This window comes from Lithobates pipiens, unplaced genomic scaffold (assembly GCF_037356315.1).
Source record: "Lithobates pipiens isolate NorthernLeopardFrog02 unplaced genomic scaffold, aLitPip1_a1.2 Scaffold_25, whole genome shotgun sequence".
Lineage (NCBI taxonomy): Eukaryota > Metazoa > Chordata > Amphibia > Anura > Ranidae > Lithobates > Lithobates pipiens.
The window spans coordinates 29,248,259-29,272,606 of NW_027507787.1; the positions used below are offsets into that span (position 1 = coordinate 29,248,259).

Consider the following 24,348-nt stretch of genomic DNA (forward strand, 5'->3'; position numbering starts at 1 on the left):
GTGTGTTACCTGCTCTGTGCAGTGGATTTGCACAGGGCAGCCTAGTTCCTCCTCCTTATAGATCCCTCTTTGCTGCTCCTGGCCCCTCCATCCTGTCGATGTGCCCCCACAGCAAGCACAGTGCTATGGGGGCACCCGAGCTGAGCTGCAGCTCCGTGTATCCATTCAGACACGGAGCTGTGGTTCGACCCTCCCCCCTCTCTCTCCTAATTGGCTAACTGACTTTGACAGCAGCGGGAACCAATGGCGCTGTTGCTGTGCCTCAGCCAATCAGGAGGTCCTGGATGGCTGAGAGACTTGTGGATAGATATTGGGCTCAGGTAAGTATGAGGGGGGGCTGCTGCACACAGAAGGTTTTTTTATTTTCATTCATAATGCACGATGATGAAAAGCCTTCTGTCTTTACAACCTCTTTTTTAAATTTTGTGCTTTGGAACTTAATCCTACAGAACGAGAAGTATAAAGAAAAAGCAAGGACTGGTACCACTTCTTTGGTCATGCAGGTGCCTATTCAAGACCTCACACTCTGTAATGGCCACCTTTTTAGCTTTTTAAAGCAGTCAAAGATACCTTTTTAGTATTTTGAAATCACATTAACCACAGTTATACAGCGGCAGGTTGGCTTGGCTGGGTGAGTTGTCGTAGCTGTACATCGCTCCCTTAAGACATTACAGCAGGCACGCACATGCCCGGCGTGTGTTTCCAGAGCCGATGCGAGTGCCATGACCACCAGGCACTCGCAAACACTTGTTACCGAGCGAGAACTAGGATATATGTGTGTGTGTGTGTGTGTGTGTGTGTGTGTGTGTGTGTGTAACACACAAATCCTATTTCTCTCAGGGGAGAGGAGACAGAGATCCTGTGTTCACACTAAGTATGAACACCAATCTCTCTCCTCTCCTAGTCAGTCCCCATCCCCCCTACAGTTAGAACACACCTAGGGAACAGATAACCCCTTGATCGCCCCCTATTGTTAATCTCTTCTCTGCTAATGTAATTTATACAATAATCAATGGCTTCTTTTTAGCTCTGATCGTTGCATAAATGTCAATGGTTTCAAAATGGTGTCAAAAGTGTCCGATCTGTCCGCCGCAATATCGCAGTCCTGATAAAAATTGCAGATCACCGCCATTACTAGTAAATAAAAATAAAAATTACATACATCTATCCCCTATTATTTTTGCACAAACCAATCAATAAATGCTTATTGCGATATTTTTTGGTTAAAATAAGAAGTAGAATACATATCGGCCTAAACTGGGGAAAAAATCTTTTTTTTTATTTTTTTTTAGGGCTGTGGAAATTAAAGATTAATTCCTCGATTTAATCGATTTCATTTTTTTGATCGATCAAAATTCTTTTGATTGGTACTCGCCTCTCCGCCAGCTTCCAGGTCTTCAGGGAGTTTCGTCGGAGATAGTAGGGCTGAAACAACTAATCGATTAATCGATTTATGAAATTAATCGATTACTATTTTCATAATCGATTAATCGGCCAGTAACATAATGGGGTTAAAAAAACTAAAATGAGCCCTTTATAATACAAAAATAGCAAATAATCGCTACTGTAAATATTACTAAAAAAATTAACCCCTTACAGCAGTGATTATCTGCTTTTTCTACAATAAAGGGTATGTTACTGGACGTCTTAGACCTGGTTCATAGCTATGTGTTTTTTGGTGCTTTTTGCAGAAATGCATTACAGTTCATTTACATGATTTCCTATGGGACTAGTTCACATCTGAAAGGGTCAGGGACTTTTAACGCGAAATAGTACTTTTCACTTGTTTTTGAAATGAACGTAATATCTGAACGAAAACCACACACTGTCTGAAGACCCACTTTTTTTAAAAAGGTTATTAACCGATTAATCGATTAATCGAAACAATAATCGAATAACTAATCGATTATGAAAATAATCGTTAGTTGCAGCCCTAGGAGATAGTTTCATCAACATCACTGGACTCCTCCCCCCCTCCCCGTCTGCTAATGAAGGAAAGGGGGGGAGTTGTCCGTTGATGTTGAAGTTCTGATTGAACATAGCGCGTACGGAACTAACATAATTGTTGGCTTTACATGCTGTGTTTTTATCATCTTTATGTGAGTAGTTTGTGTTTGAACACACAAATTTAATCTGTGAGCACTTTTTTTCTTTCTACCCATGACCTGGCATCCTTGCTCAGATCTAAGGAGACGTGAGAGAGATTTATGGTCCGTGTTAACACTTTTGATACCGGCTTGCATGACCACCTGTTTGCACAGGGGTCCATGCCATATGGTGAGAGTGATTAGTTAGACCGGAGGTGGAGGGATTGTCACGCTACTGTGGAAAAAAAAATGACTTATGTCAGTGCTACAGTTTGAATTTAAAACCTATTTGTGTGAAGTTAAGTCATGGATTGTGGAAACTAACTAGTGTCGGGCGATAGTGTATACCACATTTACTGCTGACTAATGCAGAGTTGCAATGCAAGGAGATCAGCTAAAAGTAGTTGGATCTGTATGTGCGTTTATAATTAATCAAAATTAGTCGATTAATCAAGTTTATAGCGCAAAAAGTAAAAATCGCAGCAGTGATTAAATACCACCAAAAGAAAGCTCTATTTGAGTATAACGTTGCACGACAACGCAATTGTCAGTTAAAGCGACGCAGTGCTGAATCGCAAAAAATGACCTGGTCAGGAAGGGGGCAAATCCTATTGGGGCTGAAGTGGTTAAAGTCCCAAAAATTGTTGTTTAAAAAATTGTCTGCAAAGAGGTTAACACTCGCCTCTCTTGCAGTGCTCATCTGTTTCTAGAAGCATCTTCTGAAGCCAGCACTTCTGATCCCCCCTGCTGCGTGCCTTTTTTTTTTTTTTTTTTTTTTTCTTTTAAAGCTCAATTTCTTTGTAGTACTGGAGCAATTGGAGTTCAGCACTTACCACTACTTTGCAGGAGCCAACACACACACACACACACACACACACACACACACACACACACACACACACACACACACACACACACACACACACACACACACACTTTATGGCAAACTGTTTAAAGGGATAGTTTACCTTTTTACCAAGAAACTGCATATGCACATAAGTGACATCTGTAGACAAAAACAAACTGTACATCTTTGACCAAATTTGAACACCCTTACAATAGCTGTAGGCTGTTTATGTACCTCATGAAGCCTGACTGTAAAACTCCCCAGGATGTTGTTGAGCAGCCTAGCTGTTACTGTTCATATTTATCATCACAGGAGTGAACACTTTCTCAGATTCAAACTCCCTTTCATGCTTGCTCTCTCCCCTGGCATAGTAGCTCTGAGCTCAGCGTTTGGGAACCCACTTCTATGAGGGTAAACCCTAACAACTGGGCCTCTCTTTGCAACGTCCTGGAAGTTTTCTACTGGGGCTTCATGAGGTACATAAATAGTCTACATCTATGGCAAGGGTTTTATTCAGTTTTGGTCAAAGCTGTACAAGTTTATCCAAAGATGCCCCTTATCTGCATAAGCAGTTTTTTGGTAAAAGTGACCTAACCCTTTAAAACAGAGCTCCACCCAAAAGGGGAAGCTCTGCTTGTTCGCATTCCCCCCCTCCACTGCCAAAATTGGCATTTTTGCGTGGGAGTGGATACCTGTGAAAACCAGGTACCTGCTCCCACTTCTGGGTAAGATCGCCGCACAGCGATCTACAGAATTTCCGGTTCCTCCACCCCCCCAAAGCACAGCTGCGTTCTGGGGGACGCACAGGTCCCAGAAGATGGTGGGGACTATTCAAAAAGTCCAGCACGACTTGCGCATGCGCAGTAGGAGGTGTGATGCCACATGCTGATTGACGAATTGGCTAGGGGTGCTGACATCGTGTGATACCTGGGCAGGTAAGTGTCCTCGTATTAAAAGTCAGCAGCTACAGTATTTTGTAGCTGCTGAATTTTAATTCTTATTTTTTACAGGCTGGAACTCCACTTTAAGTGAGAGCCTGTATTTGCAGCAGCATGTCTCCCACATTAAAAAAACACTGTTCTATCTACAAATCAAAAGCGTAGATCTCTTCCCTAATACTATGTTCAATACAGAACTTATTACAACAATACTGACATCTCACTCTGTACAATTTGTTGATTCAGAAACTTTTGGAACTTGTCAAAGATCTGGAAACTCAGCTGGTCCAAGAGAAAAGGGATAAACTTTTAATGGAGCTTAAAATCCGTGAAGAAGTAGCTAAAGAATTCACCCAGCACTTCATTCAACGTGAAAATGATTTCAGGTAAATTCTTTAGTACGAGATGGTGCTGTAGGTTTTTAGTGTGCGCCTTGTTGGTATTTTATATATTTAATTCAGGTGAAATCTTTTGTCACTCAACAAGAGTATAAATTGCATATAAATCGTAAAGATATCTTTGTAATTAAATGTTGGCATCCATAGCCAGCAAAATGCTATTGGCTGTCAACTATTCTTACACTCCATTGCATTGTTCTGTTCTTTTTTTTTTTTTCTAAAGTGAGCGTTTACAAAAGGAAAAAGAAGTGATGGAAGAAAGATGTGATGAAAGAATGGAAATATTCCGGGACTTGGTGAGAAAATGTTCTAATGAAGATGATGATGATGACGACGATGATGATGAAGATGCTAAAGAAGAGGAGACTGTAACAGATTCAAATGTCCAGGTAAATTGAGATGTTAAAAGTCTTGTATATATTCCCGTCACACATATTCCTGGATCACTAGGCTCATCTATAGCAGGTGATGTAACAACTACCAGCTGGACACTGGATATCACAGACTGCACATACTCACCAGTAGGGTTGCACCTATACTAGTGCCGATATCAAGCATTTGCACGAGTACTTGTACTCGTGCAAATGCTCCCATACCTGCATCCTCAGTGTAGTCTGGGGCAATCCTCCAACCTCTGCCTCCTGTTCATTCATCTAGAGAAGAAAGGAGGGTGCACCGACCTTGTGCAACAGCAATGATCATACTCGCATACAGACGTGATAAAAAAAGCTTGTAAATGCAACAGCAATTTGAATATTGGTAATGCACAAGGTCGGTAATGCGCCCTCTTTTCTTCTCTATATGTTTCAGTTCCAAGGATACCCATTGTTCTGAGGAGGGCAGCAAGACCAGTGATATTCCATACAAACCCTAAGGGTTTGTCACACCACACATCTATAGACTAAGCCCTCAAGTACAGGCGATTGTGTTGTATTCTGTCCATTCATCCATATTCTGTCCATAAACTACTGATGCAGTCCATGCCTCCATCAGTGCTGCATATTAATGGAAAGTATCGGTACTTTTACTCAGTCCTAAAAGGTGGTATTGGTGCAACCCTACTCACCAGCACACCATGGATCTTCAAATGCAGTCCAAAGATTTTATTGCAGAGAGATCACAAAAGAACGAGTGCAACGTTTTATGAGCCGCACATGGCCCCCTTTATCAGGCAAGTGATCATCATCATGTGCCTAACAAAGGGATCCTGCATGGCTCCGAAATGTTGCACTTGTTTTGTGATGTGAACGCTCTGCAAAAAAAAAAAAAAAAAAGCTTTGGACATTTGAAGATTCATGGTGTGCTGGTGAGTATATGCATTGATCTGAGGAGTTAAAAGAATTCCCCTAAGGACCGTTTCTAATCACTTTCTTTCAGCCCCTTGAACCCAGTGCTGCTTAAGTATTGTTTCAGTGTTCTTTCATTCCTAAACCCAACCTGGCTAGCTTTTGGCGTAGGATTGTCCAATGCCATAGTGAAGACAAGGTAGGTTTTAGATAATATGTAGAAAGGTTACATTTCTTATGTTTTTTTTATTTTATTTATTTTTTAATGAAACATGGTGTTTACAACCACTTTAATCACTTCAATACAGGGCTTTTATACACCCTTCCTTACCAGACCAATTTTTAGCTTTCGGCGCTCTCACACTTTGAATGACAATTACTCAGTCGTGCTACACTCCACCCAAACCAAATTTGTATATTTTTTTTTTTTCTCAAACAGACCTTTCTTTTGGTGGTTTTTAATTACTGCTGGTTTTTTTATTTTTTGCAACATAAGCGAAAAAAATAGATATTTTGGGGAAAAAAACACTTTTTTTAAGTTTCTATTGTAAAATTTTGCAAATGAAACATTTCTCTTCCTAAATTTGGGCCAAAATGTATACTGCTACATATCTTTAGTAAAAATAACCCAAATAAGTGTATATTATTTGGTCTCTGTGAGAGTTATAGCGTCTAAAAGCTATGGTGCAAATCATTGAAAAATGATCACATCTGATCACACCTGATGCACTGAAGGCCTATCTCATTTCTTGAGACCCTAACAAGCCAGGAAAGTACAAATACCCCCCAAATTACCCCTTTTTGGAAAGCAGACATTCCAAGGTATTTAGTAAGAGGCATGGTGACTTTTGTGAAGTTGTATTTTTTCCCCCCACAATTCTAGGGAAAATTATAATTTTAGTTATTCTTCTCACATAGCATATGCATACTTGCCATGACACCCCAAAATACATTCTGCTACTCCTCCTTAGTATAGTGATACTACATGCAAGACTTTTACACAGCCTGGTCACATACAGAGGTCTAACATCCAAGTAGCACTGTCAGGCATTCTACGAGCATAAATTGCACATCTCATTGATGACAACCTATCACACTTTTGAAGGCCCTGGAGCACCAGGTCAATGGAAACGCCTACAAAATTACCCCATTTTGGAAAGCTAACACCCCAACGTATAATCTGAGGCATAATGAGTCTTTTGAATGGTTCATTTTTTTTCCAAAAGTTTTTGGAAACTGAAAAAAAAAATGAAAACGCTTTTTTTTTTTTTTTAACATAGTTGTCCATTTATAAGATATTTATAACACATAGGATGTATATAGCAAAAATGACACCCCAAAATACATTCTGCTACTCCTCCTGAGCCTGGCCACATACAGAGGCCCAACATTGAAGTAGCACCGTCGGGCGTTCTACATGCATAAATTACACATCTAATTTCTCAACCACCTATTACACGTTTGAAGGCCCTGGAGCACCAGGACAATGGAAACCACTAAATGACCCCATTTTGGAAAGCTAACACCCCAACGTATAATCTATGATGCATAATGAGTCTTTTGAATGGTTCGTTTTTTTTTCCCAAAGTTTTTGGAAACTGTGGAAAGAAAAATGAAAACACATATATTTTTTTTATTTTTTTTTTATTTTTTTTATACAAAGTTGTCCATTTATAAGATCTTTCCGATACATAGCATGTACATAGCAAAACTGACACCCCAAAATACATTCTGCTACTCCTCCTGTGTATGGCTATACCACATGTGTGAGACTTTTACACAGCCTGGCCACATACAGAGGCCCAACATCCAAGTAGCACCGTCAGGTGTTCTAGGAGCATAAATTACACACATAAATTCCTGCCAACCTATCACATGTTGAAGGCCCTACATATTTCTAACACCTAGCATGTACTGTACATACCAATTACAAACCAAAATACATTCTGCTGAGCAAAGGGTAAAGAAAAGATTACCTGCGGTTTAGTAGTGCAGTGGTCCACAGAGGAGAGCATCGGTCCAGGCAGGAACATGAACAGTGACGGCAAATCAGGCAGCAGGCAGGAATAGTCAGTACAGGTAGAGATGTTGTCAGCACAGCCAATGCATTGGTCCAGATAGCAGGCAGGCATGTGGTCAGCAGAAGCAAACGGATCAAAGGATCATCCATGCAGCAGGCAGGCATACTGTCCATAGTACATGCAGCAGGCAGAGGTATGGTCAGCACAGCCAGAGTATTTGTCCAGGGAGCAGGCAGGACCATCAAACTTAGGGCATCGGTGAGGAAAGTATGGGGACAGGGGTAGAGGCTTCTCCCACCCAAATCGCTTTGAAGCCTCCGGACAACCAGACCCTGTTCTGGGAACACAAAAAACAAAAACTGGTTTTCTGAACTCCGAACACTATTCCAGAGCCCCTCACATATGTGAGACCCCTGTGTAGCAGGGTAAAAGATCAATCCAAGGGGCAGGCAAAAACCTGGTCAACAGGCCGAGGTCAGTGCAGGTAAAAGGCAGAAATAGATGGTAGGCAGAGGCATAGTCGATACCGTCCATGGTCAGTTCAATTGAAAGGCAGAAACATGGCGGATAAACAATGCAGACAGTAGGCAGAGGCATAGTCGAGAAACAGGCCAAGGTCAGTTCACATGGAAGACAATGATATGGTTGGTTGAGGCAGGGAAATATTCATGGCGGAAATTTAAAATGGGGAAATGGCAGTACTAGAAATATGGGCTAATAGTTTTCCACAGTGTGGTATCGTCTGAAGCATTGTCCGATGCAAAGGCCAGGTTGGGAGGGACAGTCTGGACAATGGAAGCTGGTGTCTTTCCTAATTGCTCTTTTGGTGCACACCCGGCATTTTTTTGGCGTCGTCCTCCGGGTTCTGATGGTGGAATGTGGTCTGGAAAATTACTCTCATGTAGTCTGCTGCCAGAATCTGAGCGAATGCTTTCGGGGGGAATCTTGTTGGTAGATCAGGGAAGTGACAATGTCTTCAACATACTTTATGAAGGTGGTGGGTGTTTCTGTTGATTTTTGGTAGATGATAAAAGAATTTAAAAGGGCCAAATCAAAAATGTAAACTGCGATTTTTGTACCAAAAAAGGGATTTTCTTGTTGAAACATAGGGCTGCAACATCTGGTCATTTAAATCCACCCTCCCCATGAATTTATTATAATCGCTGATACAGGAAGGCTTGTGGACTGCGTCTTCTGTGAAGTTCCACCGGGACTGCGTCTACAGGACTGCGTCTTCTGTGAAGTTCCACCGAGGTGTCATTGTGGATGGTGGACATCATGTACACGTCTTTCCTATCCCTCCACTTCACAGCTAATACTTCCTCATTCATCAAGATTGCGGATTCCCCCTTTGAATGGTTGTGGCGACAAGACACTGTGGGAAGCCCTTTCAGTTTTTCCTTGTTGTACCACAGGCCAAAGTTTTTTAGGTACAGGTGGTGGAGAAGGGGGCAAACGAGTGTAATCGTTGTATGTGTGTATATAAAACCCTTTTGGAGGAGTGGGAATGCCAACTTGCAAATGATTTTTCCACTTATTCCCATGTAGGATGGAAACTCGGGGGGGCTGGAGCTGGGAATCTTTGCCTTCGTACACGTGGAATGAGTGCACATAACCGGTGACGCTTTCACAGAGCTTGTTCACCTTCAAGCCATACCTCGCTCTTACTGGGGATATATTGCTTGATTCCCAGCCGGCCTGTGAGATGCACCAGGAATTCGTCCACACATGTTTTTGTCAGGGACATAAAGCTCGGAAAACTTCTTGGGGGGGGGGGGGGGGGGGAAATTAGGGGGCGAATTTTATATAGTTCGTCAAAGTTTGGGTGATTTCGGGGCGGGGGGCACTTTTTTTTGTCACTAAAATGCAGGAAGCGCATTATAAGTTTGTATCAGGACCTGGACATGAATGAGGAGAAAACTGGCATATGATGGATGGGTTTGATCGACCAATACTTATGAATTTTAATTTTTTTTTTTTTTTTGTAAGCCCCATGTTGAGCGTTAGGCCTAAAAAAACGATTTAAGCTCCGCTGCTGTTAGGGGTCGCCATTCAAAAGGGCGGGCATAGCTGGGGTTGTTTGCAATAAATTATTGTGCAAAAAGGTTGGTTTGGTCCACAATGCCTTGAACCAATTCGTCGGGGAAAAATAAATGTAAAAAATCCATTTGTGAAAAATCTGCAGTGTTGACCTGCACACCTGGCTGTGCTGTAAAAGGTGTGATCATGGCTGACCCTGTGGTAGAAGGCAGCCACAATGGAAGCTGGGTTTGGGCCCTAATTCTTTGGTGTGCACTGGGCCTTTTCTCCTGGGGTCTACCGCTGTTGGCACTGCTGGTAGCTGCCTGGTGTTCATACCGTCTTCTTTTTAGGACGGACTGCTTCCTCCTCCAATTCGGATCCTGATGTGCTGCCTTCAGGGGGACTCATATTCCGAAACAGAATTGGGAACAGAACTGAGTGGCGAGAGCTCCCTGAGTATTAGGTATGCCTCTTCTGGGGTGTACACCTTTCTGGACATAGTGGCTGTAGGTACTCTGGTGGCAGGTGGTGAGGTGGCGGGTACTCTGGTGGCAGGTACTCTGGTAGTACTCTGGGGGCAGGTGGTGAGGTGGTGGGTACTCTGGTGGCAGGTGGTGAGGTGGCGGGTACTCTGGTGGCAGGTACTCTGGTAGTACTCTGGGGGCAGGTGGTGAGGTGGTGGGTACTCTGGGGGCAGGTACACTTTTTTTTATTTAGGGGGGGGGCGCAATCTGGGCACAGTAACACATATATACTGGGGTACAGTAGTGGTAATTCACTGTTAGCTGATCTCCTCACACTGGATCGGTGTGTGAAGAGAACCCAGCAACTGGAGTTTCGCACAGGTTTGTTTACATTTAGTGACAGGCTGTCGTTGGGCACAGCCAGTCACTAAATAGCTGAGGCTGGCTGAAGCTTTTTCCCTAGCTATAGCCCAGCCCTGATCACTACACAGCTCCTCCCCGGAAGCGCGCACGTGCGCCGTGCACGCCACTTCCTGAAATGTGGCTATGCAGTGTCGGCTTGTGACAGATCACAGCCGGTAAAACTGCTCCGCCACTCGCCGCCACCACTTCAGTACCCCTATCAGGGAATGGTTGTCCCTAGGGACACACCGGATCCCCGATCGCCGCTCTGGGGGCCCGCAGTAGCGGCGCAAAGCCGAGGACATCATATGACGTCCACCCAGGATGGGAGATCCCATCTGTGGCCCTCATTTGGGTATTGAAGTGGTTAAAGGGGTTGTAAAGCTACAATTTTTTTTTCACTCCTTTAGTGTATCTATGATCTCCTCAGCTTCCGGTTTTTAGTGCGCTCCATGCAGCAACTTCGCGTCTTTAAATGAACTGCAATTCCCTTGATGCTTTGCGGCATTGCGCGTGCGCAGTGCAGTTTTTTCGCTGTGTCAAAGATCGAGAATGAGCCTTGTTCTCATTTCTCACCGCCCAGCAGCCACGCCAATTCCCGCCTCCCCAGCACGCCCATACACTAAATAAACACAAAGAGGGCGGAGTAAAGGCTATGCTGCTGAAATTGTCATTCTGATTGCAATAACATGGTATGCAAGGCAGAGCTACATCGTCTTAGACACGCCCGCGGCTCCCCTGCCTCCCATGCCTGTGAACGTACAAAAGGTCTCCCCGCAGAGATGTCCTAAGGGAGGGGGCAAACACGCTGACTAACCCCCAGCCAGAACGGCTCGGATAATGGGAACCAGCTGACAGAGGAACAGGAAGTGAGAAATTCAGACAAAGAAAAAATACATTTAGAAGCGATATTGAAGGAAAAGGTAAGTGAACCAACAATGCACTAGCTTAACCACTTCCTACCCGGCCAATGTACATATACGGCCGGGTGGGAGCCGCCTCCTTCTGACTGGACGTTCAGGAACGTCCATCAGAAGGAGGGGGGATCGCGCGTGCCCACGCAGCGGCACGATCCCGATGCGCTCGTCTCACCCGGACACGGCGCATCTCGGGTCGGCAGGAGGGCTCTGTGATTGGCCCTCCTGATCACAAGACGGCCGTGTCCAATCACGGCCGTCATGTGATGTAAACAAACAGCCGGTTGCTAGGCAATCGGCTCTCCTCTCCTCAACACGGAAGTCGACGCTGAGGAGAGGAGAGCAGATCGCTGCAGCCGGCTGGTGATCAGTGAGTATGAGCTGTTTTTTACAGCTTTTTACTCACTGATCACTAGTCTAGTATAAACCTACAGTGTAAACACCCGTGTCACCACAATACACGTCAACACACATGTCCCCAAGTAATAAAAAAAAAACACATGTCCCCCACATATGTCCCACTAAAATCACATGTTCCAATGATTATCTGCACACATATGTACGTGATCACCTGCACACATGTTATCATGTGCGTACATATGTCCGTGATCACACAAACCAATTATTATACACTTAACTGAATTTTTTTTACCAGAAACATGTAGCAGAATACATTTTGGCTTAAATTTAAGACAAAATTTTGATTTTTATTGGATTTATGTTAAAATAGAAAAAATATTTTTTTCCAAATTTTTGCTATTTTTGCTCTTCTATCGCAAAAAATAAAAAACCGAGTCGTGAATAAATACCACCAAAATAAAGCTCTATTTGTGCGAACAAAATGATAAAAATGTCATTTGGGTACAGTGTAGCATGACCGCGCAATTGCCATTGAAAGTGCGAGAGCGATGAAAGCTGAAAATTGGGCTGGGAAGGAAGGGGGCGTAAGTGCCCTGTATTGTAGTGGTTAAAGGAACGTAATTTGAAAATAAAAAATGAACCTTTACAATCCCTTTTTAAGGAGCTAGCCATATTTTAGATTTTCTCATATTTGTAGGGCCCCCTTGGGCTTTGTTTACGTTGACAAATGCTTGTTCAGACTTCAATAGCTAATAACCAAATTTACAAACGAGTAGGAAGCTTCTTCTCTCTATTTAGCCTTGTAAAGCTCTGTCCGAGGTCTTTATTCTTGGTTTCCTGCTGTTCGCGAATAGGCCTCCTTCACATGGCTGTTTAGCCACATACACCAGATTCCAGCGACAAGAATCTGCAGTTTCTTGTGGCTGGAATGACAAATGCAAGTAGTGGCAGCTGCTGAGCCTGTACAAAGTTGTGTTGTGTTTATTTATTTTTTTTTTTATTTTTTTTTTTTTTGACATGGTGACAAACTGTTTTGCATGCAGCTGCACATCAAGTGGTTCCCTACAGTTAGGGATGTCTGTCCGAGTCTCGACACATCTGACATTGTGAACATCAGGAAAACCAGAAAAAATTTGCATGCATCAGCCATTCCTGCCTCAAGAATCCGATGTTTATTGCTGCTGTAATCCAGTTTATGTGGCTAAAAGGCTGTGTGAAGGGGGCCTTAATCTCTTCCCGGTGTCCCCTTTTGACAGCCTATGTAGAGCTTCAGAAGCCCCCAACCTCAAGGGCCCCCCCAACCATAACATTATAATACCCCTTTAAAATTAAATTAAATTTAGTGATTTGTAAAGCTTTGTTTTATTTTTTAACCACTTACAGACCGGACCATTTTGCTGGTCAAAGACCAGACCACTTTTTGCGATTTGGCACTGCGTCGCTTTAACTGACAATTGCGTGGTCGTGCGACGTGGCTCCCAAACAAAATTGACGTTCTTTTTTTTCCCACAAATAGAGCTTTCTTTTGGTGGTATTTCATCATCCCTGCGGTTTTTATTTTTGCGCTATAAACAAAAATAGAGAAACAATTTTGAAAAAAACCGCATTGTTTACTTTTTGTTATAATAAATATCCCCCAAAAATCTATAAAAAAATAAAAAAAATTTTCCCTCAGTTTAGGCCGATACGTATTCTTCTACATATTTTTGGTAAAAATCGCAATGAATGGTTTGCGCAAAAGTTATAGCGTTTACAAAATAGGGATAGTTTTATGGAATTTTGTAATTTATTTTTTACTAGTAATGGCGGCGATCAGCGTTTTTTTTTTTTTTTTTTTTGTGTGACTGCGACATTTGTGGCGGACACACCGGACATTTTTTTTTTATCTTTTTTTTTTTTTTTATTATTGAATTTTCAGTGTCATACAAAATCGCCCACGCAGGGGCCAAACATTTCCCACACAGGGGTAAACTTCCAAATGCGGCAACAGGCCACAACAAAGCACATTACAAAACATATACCCTGCCTCTGATGCGGCAACCGACCGCAACAGGGCAAATTAACACAAACATAAACTTGCCTATCTATACCCCACTGTGGGGAAAGGATATTGTAGGATAATTCGTGCTAAGTATTAAAATGACCGGATAAAGTGTCATAAGAGCAGGTGGGTCAGCCTATAACCATACTACATCCATACCGAACTATGGGTTATTTACTACATCTGTTGCCGTTGTGTTATCCAGCCAGCAGTTCCACACCTTCTCAAATTTCTTTGGGCAACCCCTGTTCAAGTAGGTGGCCCTATAGAGGGGTAAGCTAGCGTTCACCAGGTTTTTCCAGAATTTAATAGAGGGGGGAGACGATTGTTTCCAGGTCATGGTGATGGCCTTGCGTGCATAGTAGAGCAACAGGGATATGAGTGTTTTCCTAGCCCTGAGGATCGACATTTGTTCCACCAGCCCCAGCAGGCAATATTTAGGATCGCAAGGAATATTAACCTCAGTGGTCTTAACTATCACCAGGAGAACCTCTTTCCAAAAGCATACAATCGCTGGGCAAGCCCAGAAAATGTGAATGAAGTCTCCCGGCTGATAGGAGCAGCGCCAGCACTCCAGGGAGTGCGTCGGCGACATCTTGTGCAGTCTGTGGGGCGTGTAGTGGACTCTGTGTACAATTTTGTATTGGACCAATTTGTCCCTGGCTGAAACCAAAGGGGAGAACGGAAAATCCCAAATCTCCCTCCAGTCATCGTCATCCAACTCCGGTATGTCCACCACCCATTTCCTGCGGAGGGAGGACAGCTCGGGGACGGCAGCAACCAGTAGGGACCTGTAAATCTGAGACATGGGTTTCTCCAGGTCTTTTACCCGAAGGATGGACTCAAGCTCAGAGTACTCCAGTACGACCGGTTGTCCCAAAAATTGACAGCGATAAGCATGCGCGACTTGAAGATAACGGAAGTGGGCCCATGTAGGCACATTAAATTTGTCACGCAGGATATGAAAGGGAGCAAGTTCCCCGTTGAGAACGACATGTTCGAGCGTCAGTATCTTACACTTGGCCCAGGCCTGAGGGTCCGGGATGGTATTAAACTGCGGAAGGCCAGGATTCAGCCACAGGGGGGTGTGAGGAGACCAGGAGTTCGGCAGGGACGCCCTCAGTGCCTCTCCCGCCCTCCACGCCCTTAAAGTGGTGCGCATAGAAGGGGTGAGGCAGTGAGGCATTTTTGGGCCCCTGAAAACCAACCCCCTTAAGGCCTCCAGAGACCCCACTATAGCTGCCTCCAAGACCGTCGCAGCATTGGTCAGGTCCGGCTGCAGCCACCAGTGGACGGTAACAAGCTGGGTAGCTAGGAAATATTTGTGACAGTCGGGAAGAGCTAACCCTCCACTGCCCACAGGCCTGGTGAGCGTGGTGTATTTGAATCTGGGGGACTTGGGTCCCCAGATGGAGAGAAAAAGTTGTTTCAGAGAGTTAAAGAAGGCTTTAGTCAGCCATTGTGGGGAGTTCCTAAATATGTATGTAAGTTTAGGAAGGACCTTCATTTTAAGAAGGTTTATGCGGCCAATAAGAGAGAGGGGGAGATTGCCCCAAGCCTTTAATTTGGGCTTGATTTCTATCAGAACAGGTTCAAGATTGAGCCGGACAAAGTCCTTGGTCACACCGGACATTTTTGACACGTTTTTGGGACCATTGTCATTTATACAGTAATCACTGCTATATAAATACAGTGATTCCTGTGTAAATGACACTGGCAGTGAAGGGGTTAACCAGTGGGTGGCAGTGTAGGGGTTAAGTGTTCCTAGGGGTGTGTTACTAACTGTGTGGGGGGGGTTGGGCTTTCATTTAGTGAACACTGATCTCTGCTCCAATCACATGGAGCAGAGATCAGCGTCATTAGTTGCTAGGCAGAATGGAGAAATGCTGTTTACACGGCATTGCCCGCAGCGTTTGAGTCCACGGGACCCGCGACAGGCACGCTTGTGATGGCAGGGCGACATTGAAGATTGGACGTACCTGTACACCAATATGCCTGCCCGTGCCATTCTGCCGACGTACATCGGCGTGCGCTGGTCGGGAACCGGTTAAAAAACCTGTTACACTCCCTTACCTGCTCCGTTCAATGGTTTTGCAAAGAGCAACCCTGATTCTCCTCTTCTTGGGTCCCCTGCCGGCGTTCCTTGCTCCTCTTCCCCACTCCCCGCCGAGTGCCCCCATAGCAAGCCAATTCCTATGGTGTTAATTTTGTGGGCTCAATCTTGAGTCGGGGTGTTTGCATCTATTCAGATACACAGCTTGGCTCAGCCCTGCCCCGCCCTCACTCTGCTTACAGATTTTGACTGACTGCAAAGGAGCCAATGGCTCCTTCTACACTTGACCAAACATGTGAGAGCAGGGAGAGGGAAGATGAGCTGCTGCAGATGTGCACAGCAGTGTATCCAGATTGGGTTCAAGGCTGCGGCTAAGGCTGTGCTTTTTAAAAGGATTTTTTTACCTTAATGCGGAAAATGCACCACCTTTTAAATGGTTGTAAGCATCTGACATGGAAAATGAACAAACGATATACTTCTATCGTATGTACTAGCCTCAATTCAAAGCACTGTGAGTGTTTTCTGTCTGCTGTCTAGTTCATCTGCAAAAATCACTTTTGAAAGGTTTTCCTGACTCCATGGGGGGGGGGGGGGGGGGTACACAGCCTCTGACAGCCTCAGTTGTGCATGTTCCTGTGTGCTGTTTGGAGGGGGAGTGTGTCCATTCCCTCTAATTATATAGCACTGAGGGATACCCAGATCTCCTTTTCTGAGCTGTGCTTTGTGAGATGTCATATCCCTGTCTCCTGCTTTTGGAAGCTCAGACAAGCTGTGTAAATTCAGTATTTTTAAGTAATGTAGCGGAGAGAAGGCTGCAATTAAATAGGTACAACTTATACAGGAGATTCATTTCTCACCCAACTTGTGCTTCAAATCGACTCACTACTTTAATCCTAGCATGTATCCCTGATGATCAAATAAACCACATCCCACCCAATACTACCCCACCCCTTGAGTATAAACCTAACCCAATCCTAACCCTTAACCTACTTCCTGAAGCAAATTTTCCCTCTTAAAGCGGAGCTCCACCCCAAAAAGGAAGTTGTGCATTCCTCCCCGCTCCCATTTCTGAAATTGAACTTTTGGGGAGGAATGTGAGCAGTTACTCCAATTTTTGACAGGTACCCACTGCTTCGACTGACTTATTGATTGTAAGCGGAAGTTTTTATTACACACACACACTCCCTCCATTCACAGTGCGCAGAGCCACGGGCACCTGGTCGTGAAGCCGCAAGTGGTCACAGCCGAGTGCCCAAAATAAAAAATGCAGGGGAGAGAGGCCGGGGGGGGGGGGGGGCTTGTCTCCCCAATAAAGACTATATATTTCTGAAATGTACATTTTGTAGGACACAGAATCTTTGGTCTTGGACAGCAGGGATGATGCACCTTTGGCTGATTTTACAAACAAACAAAGCTGTAAGGACAGCCATAGTGTAGCCCCTTCCACTCTAAGAATTCCTCAATCTTTTGCTAGTGTACCTAGTTAGTATGGACGTCTTCTCTCCCTTGCTCTGAGAAACCTTTTTATTTTATTTTTCTTTGTTGATTTTTGCATCGGGACTATAAAGTTTGTAGTGGTGATATAGCTGCTGCAGCTTCTATTTTTAGCTTTCTGGGTTTGTTGGCTCCTTGGCTGATGCTTAGAAGACCGTACCCACAGTCCGCTGGAAAATTATTCCTTCCTTGCATTGTGCGCTCACCTAGTAACGTAGTGCAAGGTGTTCTTAGGGTACTGTCCAGGTCAATGGCACCACTTAATGTAACCCTGTCCATGAAGACCCCTTGGGCGTATGCCCACTGCGAGGGTAAAGGTCTTTGGAATTGGGCTTGCCTCTAGATTTCACTATCTACCCAGCTAAGACTAAGGACTTGAGTCATTAACCAATTCCTGCCCCACCCTATAGCAGAATGACAGCCTGACGGGCCTTTCGTCCCTCCAGGTAGCTATCATATGATGTCCTCCCCTTGTTGCCGTGCATGCGTGCCTGTGGCGCGGTGATCGGGGGTAAACTGTGTCCCCCTTGGACAGAGCGCATCACTGATCACAGTAAAGAGCTGATGACATAGACTTTTTTTTTCTATGTGATCAGCTGTGTCCAATCGCAGCTGATCACATGCAAAAAACAAAACAAATGAAAAACGGTCATCAGTTTTTCCTTTTCTGCTGTTGGTGTCAGGTACAGGGGACATTTACATTGATAATCAGTGCAGCCTCATCAATGCACATTAGTAATTAAGAAAAATTACTTTGCAAAATTGTATACCAGAAATGTGTTCACCCTATTGGTGATTAAATATCAACTAAAGAAAGCTCCTATCTGTCTCAAAAAAATAATAATAAAAATGTCATATGGGTACAGTGTTGTATGACTGCACAATTGTCATTCAAAATGCGCCAGCGCTGAAAATTAGGCCTGGCAGGAAGGAGGTAATGTGCCCTGTATTTAAGTGGTTAAACCAGGGTGCCCCATAAGCTAAATGTTGTTGTGGTTAATTCAGGAGTCGCAGCCAGCAGTTGGAAAAGTTTGGCTTTTTTTTTTTTTTTTTTTTTATAAACCTTTTGCATTTTTGGCATCATTCTGAGCCCTGGGTTATAATACAAGACCACCAGGGTACGTACATAGCTTCCTTCCTATTTGGCTATTCTTTGTGTGCAATAGCTGACTGCTACTCTGCTTCCCGCCTTGCGAATAGGTTACAGCAATCTTTGGATATACTTGGGCTTCTCTGCCTACAGTGATTTGTCACAGAAAGCACACCCTCATGAACTGCTACTGCAGATAAAGGAGTACCCCTTAGGTAAAAAGCTTGCCACACATGGCAGATCATAGGCCAAGGGAAACAGGTCTGGGAGCTTAGCTGACACACTCTCAGCTAACCCTAAATCCCCAGCCCCCTCCTCTTTCTCCCATGGTCTCACCCCTTAAAGTCCTGACTGCTGCCCCCTATCCATATCTGTTGTTCCCAGAAGCCTCCCGAAGTCCCCCAGGCACACCTGCTTTCCTTCTGTTTAACCACTGTGGAATTCTCAGCTACAATGTTTATCTGCATTCATGGTAGGGCTCTCAGGCATTTTTTTGAGGAATAGGGCTGCAAGGGTGGCAAAAAAGCACTTTCACCCTCCCCCATCTGATTTTGCTTTGGTAGCACCTGTGCTTCGCAAAGAAGAAGAGATTGGCACCTTATTAGAGTCTGAATTAGCCCCATTCAAGTCCATTTCATCCCTATTAAAGCAGTGCACCTATGACTTGCCTTAGTGCAGCCGGTGTCTGTCAGGAGAAAGGTCACCAGCCTAGGCTTACTGATCTGTCTCGGCCTAACCAAACCTTTCCTGTACACTTATAGCTATTTTTATATGGTGACTGGCCTCTCCTAGGAAAATATTTGATCCTCCCTAACGTTTGTTCAGGAATACCTTTATGGTGGAGGAGTACCTAAGAAAACAAGCAATCCTGGTTGGTCACAGATCCCTGCCATTTCCTGCATTAAAAATGATCACAGTTGGGGATGTCCAAGTTTTCTAGGACCCTGTGAAGGAGTGTACCCTCTTACTCAAAGTCCAAAACTCAGTTGATGCAATGTGGTTACCAAGAATCCCTACCTACACATCCCATCATTTTTTATTTATTTATTTTTATTTTATTTTATTTTTTTCTTGCACCAAAGGGTCCTGTCAGGTTGGCCAAGTGGTTTAAGGCATCAAACTCCAGTTCTTTTCAAGTTTAGATCTCACTCCTGAAAGTCAGTTTTTCACATTTTAAAGCTTTTGTGTCCAACTTTATCAATTTGTTGCTTTGCCCTTTGGCCTGGCCATGGCACCTTGGGTCTTTACCAAGGTGTTGGTGCTCTCCTAGCTCTGCTCCTTTCTGAAACATTCCCTTTGTGGGCTACCTGAATGCTCTTCTGCTAAAGGAACAGTGGGACCAAACTATGTCATCTAATTGCTAGCTAGTTGCTAGATCCAAAATCTCTAGCATTCAACACTGGATGTGACTCTTGTATATATGTGACTCTAGTGTATATAGACCTGATATTAATTACAGCCTTGTCCAGGGCCTACTGAATCCACTAAATCTTCTGTCCAGGGGCTGGATCATCATTCATCCTGCTTATGGTGGTATAGTGATTTTAATGGCTCTAAAGCCCAAGTCCTTAAAAAGTGGCTGTAAAGGCAGAATTTTTTTTTTTTTAAATCTTAATGCATTAAGATAAAAAGCCTTCTGTGTGCCTAAGCACCATCTCAATCCAGCGATATCCATGAGTGCCTTGGCCGCCCGCTTGGGACTCTCCCTCCTGAGTGGCTGAGAAAAAGCCCACAGTGGCACCATTGACTGCCACTGCTGTCAATCAAAAACTTAGCTAGCCAATCGGGGAGAGAGAAGGAGCAGGGCAGAACTTGTTACAAATAATTGAAGAGCTCTGGACAGCCGCACTCCAAGATAAATTCAAATGCCTTTTATACATGAAGCAGAATCACACAAGTGGGTCGCAGCAAAGCAACAATAGCCAACGCGTTTTACACTACCAAGAGTGCTTACTTATAGCTAACACTCATGGAAATGTATGACAAATATAATTCATAGTTAAACACACATTGAATTGATTAATTGATAAAGTAGCTGAACAGCTGATTCAGCTAAGGAGCCAGCGTGACTCCGTCAAACACATAGCTCTAACCCTCAGCGTGTGTCACTGAAAACCCAACATTTGTTCCATGTCTGTCTGATGTATGTAAGCAAAAAAGTGTGTGTGTGTGTGTGTGTGTATATATTTAAAAAAATGTGCATCTAAAATGAGATTGGAGTGGATGAATAATTAAATGCAGTATGTGAAAAACACAAATGACATTATAATATGTGTCTGGAAAACACGAAGTGTAATCATACATTAGGTGACTGCGTATATGATCAAAGTAAAGTGCATACAAAAGATGATTACAAATCCTATATAATGTGCAAAACGGTCAAAAGAATGTACCTAATAATAAAAGCAAGATGAAAATAATATATGTGTACACCTTAAATGTATACATATGTAAATAAATAATATAGTGACTTGCGTGCATTTGCTTTTTCTGCACGTGACAGGGGCACTTTTAAAAACTTTTCTTTCTTCTTCTTCTTCTTTAATTTTTCTTTTATTGCTGGCACAATAAAAGTAAACATGCTTGTGACAGCAAAAATATGTGACAGGTAGACTTTATGGCAAGATCTGGGGTCTATAGGACCCCCAGATCCCTCCTCTGCCCTTTTTTAAAAGCATTTGGTCACACCAAGATCAAATGCTTTTCATATTTAAAAATGGCATGGTTTATACTTGGGTAGACTGGAAGCGATGTAAGGTCATCGCTTCTAGTTTCCTGTATCATAGAGATGAACAAAGCTGTTCCATTCTTCGTCGCTGTGATCAGATGGTGGAAGCAGTCGATCAGGTGTCCTGGTAGGACAGGAAAACCCAATAATGCCGCAAGAGTGGGAGGACGTCCACTCCCACTGCTTGTAAAAGCAATCCAGCGGCTACTTGGCTGCTAGGATTGCTTTTACCAGAAAGCTGTTCCCACGTTTAACTTTTACCAGGTGTATGTTCAGGCCTTTTCTGATGCCAGTTTTGGGCATGGTGCTTCAGGTTGCCCTTTAAGCTTTAGAGTCGTGTTTGCTTTTTTTTGTTTCATGGGCCTGTAAGTAGCTGCTATGTTCAACTTTATTGGATACTGGCAAACAAAGCTGTAAGGACAGTATAACTGCCTACAGATTATTAGCAAACAATAAGGCATGAAATCATACGAACAGAGGGGAGGGACCTATGCTCTGTAATGTAACCTATGAAGCCACCCGCTGTGGCTTACATTCAATACAGGTAGGCTGCCACCATAAAACTTCTAGGAACTGTTCTAGTTCTTAGGTTGTGCTAACCATTGCAGCTTCACATACAAGCCAGCCACATTCACCACTGGTTAGGAGCCTTGGTTTAAACAGGTTAGAAGTCGTGGCAGGCTCCATTCTAAACTATCCCATGTCGGAAAAACGCCAGTAAATTTGGGTGTAAAAGTAAAACCATTTGCAGACTCCTGTCACTTTTATCTTCTATATGTGGAGAAAAACATGCAGATGGATTGAGTGCAGAGTGAAAAAGGACCTTTCATTGTAAAGCGCGTTTTTAATAAACCTTTGGGAGACAAATTATTATTGCTTTATCCTCACCAGGTTGATGAACCCAGCATACCACTTCAAGGGCTCTTCTCTTCTATGCAGAATGACCTGACAACAATCAAAAAGCAAGCAGAAGAAGCTCATAATCAAATTGCAGCTATCCATGATGATCCACAGACCATTACTCAGCTGGAAAACAAATTGCAGCAAGTGACATCTGAACTTGTTAAAACACAACAGGAGCTAAAAAAGAATTCTGCTGGTAAGTTAAAGCGGGCCGCTGGTCCCAAAAAGAAATCTTCCTCTCTGCACCTGCCAAAACCCCTCCACCCATTATTTATTTATTTTTTAACATTTTTGATTCTTTAAATGCAAAAATATATTGCCCTGGCACAATGTTTTTCTCTGATGGTATCGGCTACATGGCTGCCTCTCTTGCTTCTTGGTAATATCAAAGGGAAGCATGGTGTGGAATCTGGGCTGCAGCAGATTGCAGCAGGACAACACTGGAGCTGCTGGGCAGATGAACATCTACATTGAAGACCATGCACATAACAGGAAGGATAAAAAAGTGGGATAATGGGGCCATGGGAAGGAGGAAAGTTGGGAGTGGGTAAAACTGAAGGGTTTTTTATTTATTTATTTATTTTTTGTTTTTTTAACCAGCTTTTGTAAGCTGGCTATACAGTCTATTAATTGTACAATTTAACTGTGTGCATTAATCAATTAATCAATGAAGTAGAAGTTAAAATGGTTGTAAAGGCAGAAGGTTTTTTGTTATCTTAATGCATTCTATACATTAAGAGAAAAGGCTGTGTGCAGCAGCCCCCCTAATACTTACCTGAGCCCATCACGATCCAGTGATATTGCATGAGAGACTTGGCTGTCTGAGACTCTCCCTTCTGATTGGTTGTGACACACAGCTGGTGCCATTGGCTCCTTCTGCTGTCAGTCAGTGAGCCATTGTGAAGAGAGAGGGGGCTGGGCCAAGCAATGGCTCCGTGTCTGATTGGAATAGCAGAACAGCAGATCAGCTCAAGTGCCCCCATACCAAGCTCCTTGCTGTGGGGGCACTCGGCTGGAGGGAAGGGCCAGGAGTAACGATGAGGAATTTAAGAGAAGGATCTGGGCTGCTCTGTGCAAAACCACTGCGCAGAGCACGTATAACATGTTTAAAATTAATATCGGGGCATTGCCACCATACAGCATTGACATTGAATGTAAGAGGCCTAGGGACTGCAGTGAAACAGACTCAAGTATTTGTTATTATATGTAAGGCCCAGGCCAAAATAATATGCTTACAGGAAACGCGTATGATAAGAGCATTCCCATCAGTTAAAAACAAAAAAAAAAAAAAAAAAACATGGACTCGGTGGTTAGACCATGTGTACCATACAACTTATTCAACAGGAGGTACCTTAATGGTACACCAGATGGTATCCTTGGAATGTATGTGGGTAAAAAGAGACCCAAAGGGGGGATACATAATTGTATATGCTAGACTGTATGCATTACAATTTGTGATTATAGGACTGTATAACCCTCCCCTGGCTAATGGGAAGGTACTAAAAGAAGCAGTGATATTTATGGCACAATACCCAGAGGCATATGTTATGTTATGAGCTTTGGAGATTTTAATATGTTAATGGTTCCAGTTAATAAACATGGAAAGTTCCCTAGGGATCAAGTTGGTTGAAAGAGAGTAAATTTGTGAAGTTTGTCAAAGAGGTTGGCTGGGTGGATATATGAAGAATTAAGAACCCTCAAACTAGGGCTTATTTGTGCTCTGCACCAGGGAACAGAAGTATGTCCAGGAGAGACTTAATATTGGGGAATGAGAAAATAATATCATTAGAAGACTCAGTAGTTTATCTCCCCTGAGGAGTATCGGATCTATGGTATGTAAGCTGTTAATAAGACCTATGGGAAACCATTGAGGATGGAGAGTGCACCCTTACTGGTTGATTCAGATAGGAGCTAATGATCGTATACCAGAACTGGAGGTGTTCCTTTGAGGTCTATAGAGAGACTCAGATGGATGGGAACTTTTAGGACATGTTGAGGCATACTTAAGAGGAGCCCTGAAATCCTTGATCTCATATATAAAACAGACTAATGGGCAACAAGAGGAAGAGCTAGAGGGGTTATGTGCCCGAGCAGAAGCAGAATTTATAATTTAATAATTAAAATTCTAATCTGCAAAAATGGAAAAACCTTACTCGTCAGTATAACAACCACCTGATGGCTAATGCCAAGCGTAAATGTATTTTCCTGTCGCATCATGGCAGCATACACCTATGGGTTGTGGCTCCGCCCCCGCAACCTGATAGGACCGATTAACTATTAAATCTTGAGAGGGCCCC

At 43.4% G+C, this 24,348-nt stretch overlaps 1 protein-coding gene across 3 annotated transcripts in view; it reads left to right on the forward strand.

Moving 5' to 3' along the window:
* The window catches only part of KIF20B (kinesin family member 20B), a 171,720-nt gene that overhangs the window by 69,660 nt on the left and 77,712 nt on the right, over window positions 1–24,348 (forward strand). For 2 of the 3 annotated variants that reach the window (XM_077454199.1, XM_077454200.1), the window contains exons 14-16: window positions 4,119–4,258; window positions 4,494–4,659; window positions 22,040–22,247. In XM_077454199.1, the coding sequence (XP_077310325.1) occupies window positions 4,119–4,258; window positions 4,494–4,659; window positions 22,040–22,247 (514 nt within the window). The remainder of the gene's footprint in view (window positions 1–4,118; window positions 4,259–4,493; window positions 4,660–22,039; window positions 22,248–24,348) is intronic. The other variant, XM_077454201.1, reaches the window with a different exon arrangement.